General features: G+C 50.1%; 1 protein-coding gene across 2 annotated transcripts; it reads right to left on the minus strand.

Annotated features, from left to right (window-relative positions):
* Window positions 1–81: 81 nt before the first annotated feature.
* Window positions 82–8819, minus strand: LOC132649839 (N-acylglucosamine 2-epimerase). Of its 2 annotated transcripts, none has more exons than XM_060374349.1 (11): window positions 8673–8819; window positions 8350–8459; window positions 8112–8187; window positions 7926–8001; window positions 7594–7766; window positions 6891–7115; window positions 6139–6220; window positions 5101–5276; window positions 4237–4368; window positions 301–388; window positions 82–222 (listed from the first exon to the last, which is right to left on the minus strand). In XM_060374349.1, exons 2-11 carry the CDS (start codon window positions 8454–8456, stop codon window positions 131–133), a joined length of 1227 nt encoding a protein of 408 aa, XP_060230332.1. In that variant the 5' UTR covers window positions 8457–8459; window positions 8673–8819; the 3' UTR covers window positions 82–130. The 2 variants fall into 2 exon arrangements, with proteins under 2 accessions (XP_060230332.1, XP_060230333.1); XM_060374350.1 differs by having other exon boundaries at window positions 8598–8772.
* Between the last annotated feature and the right edge of the window lie 899 nt (window positions 8820–9718).

Consider the following 9718-nt stretch of genomic DNA (forward strand, 5'->3'; position numbering starts at 1 on the left):
TGCAAAGGCCCGACAGGGCGGGTAGCGTGGGCAGTAGTTATCCCCTCCCACAGGGCCCACAGAGGTGCGCACACAAGCACGCCAAGTAGCATCAGCTTTATTTCGAGCCTCCGCAGGTGGGGACAGCGGCTTAGGAGCCAGTAGGCGCGGGCCCAAGGCGGCGGAGGAGGTCTCCTAGAATCTGCTCGCACATGGCCAGGCACCGCGGTACATGGAAGCAGCCTGTGGGAAGAATGGTTGGGAGCACCAGGCAAGCCGGTTGCCACAAACCCCTGCAGTCTCGTCCAGTTCCTTGCTCACCTTTAAAAGGGCCTCCCTTGATGGTGAGGGCCACCTTTCCCTCTCGGTTCAGATAGCCAAACCATTCCCCGTACTCAGGATCACGAAACTAGAGGAAGGAGAGAACGAATGACAGCTAGTGTCTGGCAGGACCCATCCCAATGTCACTTTTGCGCTGCTAGCGGTAGTCAGAGTAAAAATGACATGGATTCACGATCAGTAAGTCCTTTTGACGGACCATAGCCGGGAAAGCCGGGGGTAGTAGGCAGCAGGCCTTCTCGACAAGTCACCTGATGGGGAAGGGGCTGCGGGCAGTGAGCTGCAACACTGAGAGAACAGCTGCTCTATATTCGATTGGGGCGTATTATCTAACACCTTGAATACTCAAAGACGGACACAGTTTACTGATTCTGGTCTTTACCACTTGTGGCTTCTTCTCCATCACTAGAAAGGAGAGCAAGAAGGATACAGAAGGAAAGACAACCCCCTCCCCCCAGCTTTTATAGACCCTCTGAAAAGTTCCCAGAATTCCAAACCTCACACAATTGCAGAAACTGTCTGCAGCTGGCAAATCAGTCAGCTGCTGCAAAACGGCCCCACATCCCCACACCTGGGATTAAAACAAAAATATATTCTTACACTATTTTGTGTTGTTTAATAACTTATTTACTGGAGGTAACCTAGAACCCCTGCACAGGTGCGGTCCATGGCAGTTTAGTGTCCAAGTGGGTCACATAGTGATGGGGAACAGGGAGTGCCTCTGACATAATCTGATTGGCCTGCTCTTTGATCACCTCCCCCTGAGGGGGGAGCAGCCTTACCAGGCCACAGAAGATGACAATGCAGCCACTCCTGATGTGATCTGACAGACTAAGATCAGAAGGAAGGAGAGGAAGACCTCCCCTATCAGGGGACTTGGGGAGGGGCATGCGTGAAGAAGGGGGAGGGAGGATGGAACAGGGAGGAGAGGAGGGAGGGGTTTATGGGTGGACACAATCTGAATAAAGTGTAATTAAAAAAATAATAATTTATTTGCTTTTATTTTTTGTGCATTGGTGTTTAGGCTGTGTATGTGTCTGTGTGAAGGTGTCAGCTCTTGGAGCTACAGACAGTTATGAGCAGCCATGTGGGTGCTGGGAATTGAACCCAGGTCTTCTGGAAGAGCAGTCAGTGCTCTTAACCACTGAGGCATCTCGCCATCTCTCCAGCCCTGTTCCTTTGTGTGTCTCTGTGTGTGTGTTTATGTGTTTAGACCAAAATTCTACAATTCTCACTACATTTTACCTTTTCTAAGTTAAAAAAGAAAGAAAGAAAGAATCCTAGGTTGATCTGCCAGCAAACTCTGCAAACCAGTGACTTCCCTGGAGTTCATGTCCTCTCCTTCACAGGCCTTTGGTCTAACAGGTCTTTGAATCATCAAGCAGAGACACATAACTCCTGTCCTTGGATACCAAGGTTTTTATGACAGGGTTTCCCAGACTTTCCTTTATCCCTGTGGAATGGGGCATGCCTTTAGTCCCAGAACTCAGGAAGCAGAGGGTGACACGTTTCTCTAAGTTTCAGGCCAACCTGGTCTTCTGCCTGTCTTCACCATGGGTTCTGAACATGTCTCTTACTTCTCTTGATCCTGTCCAGTGAGTCTGATGCTTCAGAGATGTGTGTGGAACAGCACCTCGGCTGTTTGGACAGACCCATTGTACACTCATTCTTGTGTCACTGAGACTTTTCGATTCCCCAAAATGTAGCCCAGGTTCTTTTCCTAGTTCCTTCCCATTTTCTACTCACTGATAAAATAGTTAAGTAGAACACCTTCTTAGAAAGCTTAAAGAACAAACCACTGAAATGCTCCCTTAAAATTGTGACATGAGTTGTAAATTTTAAGCTGTGTAATGGTTCATTTCTGTAATCGCAGCACTCAGGAGGCTGAGGCCGAACAGTCTCAAGTTTAAGGCCAAGTTTAAGATTTTGTCTCAAGGAGTGGTATATTCTTCAAGTGAAATATAACCAGCTCTCTATATATTCCTTGTAACTTTTGAGTAGTCTTGTCCTTATCATGTATTTAAATTTTGTTTGTTTGCTTTGGGGGAACAGGGTTTCTCTGTGTAGCCTTGGCTGTCCTGGACTTGCTTTGCAGACCAGACTGGCCTTGAACTCACAGACATCTGCCTGCCTCTGCCTTCCTGAGTACAGCAATTGCAGGCCTGCACTGCTGCGCCTGGCTTTATGTATGTATTTTTGAGATAGAATCTCACTATGTGTCCCTGGCTGTGCTGGAACTTGCTATGTGGCTCAGGCTGGCCTGGAACCCAGTAGAGTTCCTACCTCTGCTTCCCCAGTGCTGGGACTAAAGAAAGGCACGGTAACTGGCTCATGCCCTTATTTTTAACTACTTGATCTTGACACAAGATAACGGGTGGGTGCAGAGAGAAGGAAAACTTAACAAATTTCCAAGTTGCTTTTCTGTGGATTGTGCCTTAGCCATCTGAATTTTAGGCACTCAGTGACTATCTACCTATTGATTATTATACCTTTTGCAATTAATTTGCTTGGTTTTTTTTTGGCGGGGGAGGGGAGGTTGATACAGGGTTTCTCTGTGTAACGTTGGTAGTTCTGGAACTCACTTTGTGGACCAGGCTGGCCTTAAACTCACGGAGATCCACCTGGATCTGCCTCCAGAGTGCTGGGATTAAAGGCATGTTGTACCACCGCCTGGTGCAATTAATTGTCTTGCTTTCATCTGAGACAGCAGCATGGGCAGGCTTTGAACTCACAGTCCTCCTGCCTTGGCTTCCCAAGTGCTGAGATTACAGAGATGCACTCCACAATGGGCTCTTGGAATTGTTTGTCATGTCCACCTTCTTCAAGGGCATTCTTATTTCATTTTATGGTTAAGATTGGTGACTTGGAATCCTTACGCGTAACAAATATATTCACTATTCAGGCAGAGATGTAAACTAATGGCTCACGTTGTTTGGAAGTGGTGCTGAGTATCTGAGAGAATTCCAGTTGCTTGTTTACATACAATGTTGTTTGTTTGTTTGTTGGTTGGTTTGTTTTGCCTTTAATGATAAAAACCATGCTGGATTTCAGTTACAGTTAATACAAAACAGTCATATGTAGTGGCACACACCTGTCATCCCCAGCGGTCAGTCAAGGTGGAGGCAAGAAGAGCAGAATTACAAGATCGGGCTGGAGAGAGGGCTCAGAGGTTAAGAGCACTGGCTGTTCTACCAAGGGTCCTGAGTTCAATTCCTACCAACCACATGGCTGTGGCTCACAGCCATCTATAATGAGGACCTGTGCCGTCTTCTGGCATGGAGGTGTACATGCAGGCAGAATGATGTATTAATAATGAATAATTCTTTTTTTTAAAAAGTAGTACGAGATCGTCTTTAGCTATATAGTGAGTTTTAAGGCCAGCTTGGGTTACATGAGACATCTAAAAAAATAATCATGGGCTGGAGAGATGGCTCAGAGATTATAAGAGCACTGTCTGCTCTTCCAGAGGTCATGAGTTCAATTCCCAGCACCCACGTGGTGGCTCCCAACCATCTACACAGGGATGTGATGCCCTCTTCTGGTGTGCAGGTGTACATGCAGATAGAGCACTAATCTACATAAAATAAAATCTTTAAAAAAGAAAAAGTTCCGTATCATTTGCCATCGGCTTTGTTTTCCACAGCTCACTGGTCTCTGTGTTTGCTTGTTTGCTTGATTAGAGTCTGATCACCCCAGAAAGGTGAATTGCTTGAGGTAGGGCTTCTGGGTGCACCAAACAATAGGCACTCTTGGGACTCTCAGAGCAGCTGAGGTCAGCACCTGGTCAATGGGCTGGAAGGGGCTGAGGGAAAGCTTTCTGGATGCCCTTATACAGCCTGTTTCTCCATCTCCTGCTGCCTATCATAACCTTCATATCCCCCATACTGGGCTTCCAGGGGACAAAGACACAGCACTTACCTTGTGGAAAGTGTACTCAGCCACCTGACAGAAGAGGTGCAGCAAGGCAGGGTCCCCACTGTCACGGTAACCCATGAGGAAGGCAATCATGGCTTCACTGTGTGGCCACCACAGCTTCATGTCCCACTCCAGCTGAGAACAGAGCAGAGATGGGCAGCTGAGGTCCCTGTAGGCCTTAGAAGGACACCTAACACCCTCTGTTCTGGCTCAGGACTTGGTACTTAACCACGAGACATGCGCTGTGAGGTGTGAACAGTCCCGAAGAGGCAGGGCTAACATTCTGACCTGTATGTACCCCAGGCAGCTCCTTAGAAGAGACAAGTACTCCCTTTAGCCCTTGAATTGGAACGCTGTCTGCCTTGTCACACTGTCTTTAAGCCCCTTGGACACTGCTGCTACGAATGGCTGGGGATCCCCCTGCAGTTCTCCAGCAGGATTAGGAAACAACTGATCAGAGGAACCATTCCATTCCTGCCTGCCACCAAATGAGAGTCACCCAATATCCCTTCGAGCCACTGGCACCAGACAAAGGGGACATGTGTCTTGGCATCAGCCTATGCACAAACTCTCTTTAATGGCTTTTCCAGGATAGGGGCTGGAGAGAATTGGTCTCTAGGTTCAATTTTCTTGTTGATATTGCTGCTGGCTTTTGTTTTCTTTTGTTTTGTTTTCTTTTGTTTTGAGACAGGGTTTCATTATGTAGCTCTGGCTGTCCTGGGACTCTCTGTGTAGACCAGGTTTGCCTCAAGTTCACAAGGATCCTTCCCCCCCACCCCCGCCTCTGCTGGGATTAAAGGCATGCACAATTACACCTGGCTTCTACTACATGCCAGGCTTCCAGCAAGCTGCCCTGGGTGTTCCCACCTGGGTAGGGCAGAGATCATCAGCATCCTTGAAGTAGAAGAGGCCTCCATGCTCAGGGTCCCATCCAGAGTGGAAAGGCAACAAGAGAAACTTGTTGATAACGTGCATTCGAAGTTTGGGGTCACCTTTCCTGAGGGCATACTGAAGCAAGAACCAGCCAGCTTCCAGTGCATGGCCTAGTGAGGGTTGAGGGAAAAAGTAAGGCAGGAATCAGATTCCCCCTTCCAGGCATCTGAGGGCTTGAGTTCCTGGCACCTCCCTTCCTCCTCAAGGGTGAGAGATGCTTGAACTCTGTCATAGGACCCTGTCATATGACCTCTGTCATAGAACCCTGCCTTTCTGCCTAGACTCCATTCCCTGAAGAAAAATGAATTTCAAAAGCCCCAAACACAGACATGCACGTTCTTGCAGCCAATGCCCAGTCCTGGGCGGACTATGACCTCCCTGTGCTTAATCCTTGTTGAAGGGAGGAGGAGGGCAAGCCCTGTCCTGACATTCCTAAGAATTCTGGAATTTAGGTTGCTTTTCAAGGACACAGAAGTATTATGAGAATGTGTTTTTATTTTAATCCCAGGTGGAGGGATCTAGGGCTGCTTCAGACTGCTGCAGTGGACCATGAATTGCCTCATGAGCTAACAGAAGCATGCTTTGGCCAGCTGCAGAGAGTTTCTTTGATCGTGTGACATTTGCAATTCTGGGAACTTTTCAGAAGGTACATCAATTTGAGGGCCCTAAGAGGCGGGGTCATTGGTTGTTGGTCATTTAGGGAGGTTGGCTGTGGCTTGATGACAGCTGTGATCAAAGAAGAAACAAAAGGAAAGACAGTAGATTCAAGGATTTTCCTAATTCTTCTCTCCCCTCTGTCCTTGTTTCTCTCCTATCTAGGGATAGGGGGTGAAACAGTGAAGGGGGGAGGATAACGGGTGGGAAAAAGAGGAGCCCACAAAGTAGCGAAGACTACTACAAACCCCCTCCATCTGACGATGCCCCAAACTCAAAGATGAGCTTTTTCCTAACAGGTCCAGCACATGCCATCACCTGGGTTCTGGTGTCTTCCAAGGCAACCAGGAAGTTCTTTGCCATCCTGTGATACATTCTCCAGTACAGCTTGTCCCTCCCTCTGCCAAGAAAGGGACAAGAGATATTTTCAGTTCCCTGTCACCCAACCAGAAAGATCTAACTTCAAAAATCCCTTCAACAATCCACCTGCTCAATTGCTGTACCAGACATCCACCTGCTCAATAGCTCCAAAGGGGCACTTTTGGTTGTGTGCTTTGAGAGTCTTTGCTAGCCCAGGCTAGTCTCAGACTCACTGTGTGCAAGCAAGGCTGACCTTGGACTCTAGATTCTCCTGCTTCCACCTCCAGAGTTCTGGAATTACATTATATGTGTACCATGTCCTGCTCCAGAACATCTTTGGAATGGCTGATTGTCTCCCGTGGGCCTCGTAGGTTCTGATCCTTCCTTGAGGTCTGGGTCTCTCAAGTGAGGAGGGTAAAATACTGAATAAAGAGGCATGGCTAACTTGGATGTAACATAGTTGGGGTGTAACAGAGATCCTGATCTCAGGATGTGTCTGAGTTCTGTACTCTTGTTTTCTGTCTTCAGACCCACTCATCTCTGCCCCAAGCCAGCTGGGCTCTACCTTCCTGAGGACCCTGGGCTGTGTTTCAAATGATGAGCTTCCTTGGATCCACCTGTCTAGAAAGCTGGAGAACAGATGACTTCAGGCAGAGGGGCCCTGGAGAGTGGGAGAATGGGGTTCACTCTGCGCCTGTCTCTGTGCCCACCTGGACGTGCTGAAGAATCCTGTGGACACACCAGTCCCCTAGTTCTGCATACTTTCTGGTCAGCTCCTCGTTTTCCTCTCCAAGCTGCTCCACCAGGTTGAGCAGCATCATGGGCACCGCCATGGACTCTGCGTCCGGGGCCCCTGAGAGCTCAGGCCGGCCCAGCCCAGCTGGGTCCTCCCGCACCCAGTGGACGATCTGATCCATCATCTCCACAGCTTCGTTCTGTGGGGAGACCAGGCAGAGGCTACATGCCCTGTCCCGGACCCCCCAACCACTCGGGAAGGATGCAGGACTCAGTTTGTTCTCCGGGGACACCTGCTCTTCCTGCAGCTCTCCAGGGCCAGCCCTACAGCCAGGCACCGGAGGCAACGCTGCTTTGGGTGCGGGTGCGGGTGCGGGTGCGGGTGCGGGTGCGGGTGCGGGTGCGGGTGCGGGAGTTGGTGGACGACTATGGGATTCAGATCCACAGACAGAAGGGTCCAGGGAGGAAAGAGAGGACCTTTTCTACCTGGACACAGGGCACTGAGGGATCCCTGTTTGCCCAGGGTGCCTATGGTAGTACAAGAGGTGGGAGTGAGTTAGAGAGGCGAGGTGGTCACAAAACGGTAGGAAAGGAGTGAGTGGGACTGGTGGCAGGCTCCCAAGCCTGTCTTGAGAGTGCCCTCATACCCAACAGCCTGTGGCCATCCCTCCCACACACCTGATAATGCATTTCGCCGGTTACTTTCCACAGCTCGTCCATGGCCATGGTGTAGAAACACTCGCTGAAAATGGTCCGCTGCACCTTTATTGGACGGCCATCCCTAGTCAGCACAAAGGCACACTTCTTGGCAGGTGGTGCCACCCGGGCATAACGCAGCAAAAATTCACCACCTGGTAGTTGGGTGACATGCATACTAGGTGAAGACTCTGAATGTACCGCCTCTTGGGACCTACCGAGCCCCCCTCCTCGTCTAGATCCCTTTAGGTCCATTAAATAAACGACCCACCGAAGCTCCTAGGCAGATGGGAGATGGAGGTAGCAGAGGGTACCTGCTTTTGCTGCATTCAGAAGCTCAACACGACGGAAGCGCTCAAAACTGCGGTATAAGCGACAATACATCCACACCTGTGAGGGAACACAGTTTAAGCAGGAGCAGCTGTGGCGAGGGGAAGCCTAGGCATCCCTGAGTGGTATACACTATTTGTTACGTGACAGCCTAAAGTGTGCAAACTGACCTGCCTTCCCTGCAGCCAGACATACTTGAGGTGATCGTACACCTGTCCATCACGGCCAAGGCATGTGAAGAAGCCCCTGTGACACATGTATTGTTAGAAAAAGAGGGAAGGAGCCTTGCACCCTTCTTCACGGCGTCACTACTCTCCTAAAGCCAACAGATGTGTCAGTCACCTTCCAGTGAGCTTAAGGGTTTGGGAAGGGCAAAAGCCCTGGGAGGATCATGGTGGAAGAGCTAACCCGTGTTCCTGGTCATGGGAGTGCTCCATCCAGAAAGCGACCACACGATCCAGCTCTTGTCTCACACGTTCCTTCCAGACCTGCAATGTCTCCCATGCCTTCTCCATGTCCTGTGAAGTGAGTCTGGTCAGGGCATGGAGGCACAGCTCTTCCTTCACAGGGACTTCTTAAACCAGTTTGAGTGGCCACCAGAGCTGCTTGATCCCATCCCACCCCCATAGGGCCTCCAGCCAAGAACATCCTCCTACCTTTGCGATAGGCTTCTGACCCTACCGTTGGCTGGAACCGTCTAGAAAGCACCTCTCGGCAACACTACCACTGACCTGTAACTCTCAGAGTCCTCTGTCCGTCATTAGATTTCCTCCAGGAAACTGGAGTTGGTCGCTCTCCCGTGGCTGTAACTCAGCTGACTGAGCAGTGCCCCACCCACCTGCTCTTCCTCAGGGTTCTGCAGGGCCCTGACGTGGGGGCGGGACAAAGGGCGGGACAAAGGGCGGGGTCTCAAGCCCCGCCCCCTGCCCTCCTAGGTCTGGGGTGAGCGCCTTGGCTCCAGATGGTACCTGGGTGAGGAAGTCTGAGCCCAGAGGGCGGAGACTGGATCTGGGCCTGGCAGCTAAGGCTGGTGATCCCAACAGATACTGGATAAGGGCGCCCCTGCAAATGTCTGAATCCTGAGATCCTATGACCCTTTTCTGCCGATTTCGTCCTTCAGCTGCTTCAGTTTATCAAAGCATTTGTGACCATTGGCCCTGGTTAGAGAACTTCCCTCCAAAGGGAAACAGGGTAACCACAGAGCAGGGCAGGCATCCTCCAGCTTTCTGGGCTTGCCTCCTAGCTACACAGTATAGGTTGACTTGGAAACAGGCTGGTTGGTGTTCCCCATTCTTGCTACCCATTGGGCACCCTCACTGCTCAGCAGAATTCTGTGGAGGCAGAGTTCCAGCCAGAATGCCTGAGGTACTTTGGGGAGCTTCACCATGTTTTCAATGCTTTTTTGTTTGTTTGTTTGTTTGTTTGTTATGTTTTGTTTCCATTTTATGTTTTGGTAGGTTTCTGCCACCCCCCTCCTCCCAGCCCCCGTTTATGTCTGTGTATCACATGCATACACTATCTTCAGGCCAGAAGAGGGCATTGGACCCTGTGGGGCTAGAGTTACAGATGGCTTTGCGTCTCCACATGGGTGCTGGGGATCCAATCTGGGCCACCTGGAAGAGCTAATACTGCACTTCACTGCTGAGTCATCACTCCAATTTCTTGATCGTAATGGACTGCCACCCAGGAGAAGATGCTGGGAACTGACCTCCGGTCTCTTGCAAGAACAGTACTCTGTTGTTCCAGCCCTGTATATTCCTTGCCTCCCAGAGTAGGA

The sequence above is a fragment of the Meriones unguiculatus genome, chromosome X (genome assembly GCF_030254825.1).
Source record: "Meriones unguiculatus strain TT.TT164.6M chromosome X, Bangor_MerUng_6.1, whole genome shotgun sequence".
Classification (NCBI taxonomy): domain Eukaryota; kingdom Metazoa; phylum Chordata; class Mammalia; order Rodentia; family Muridae; genus Meriones; species Meriones unguiculatus.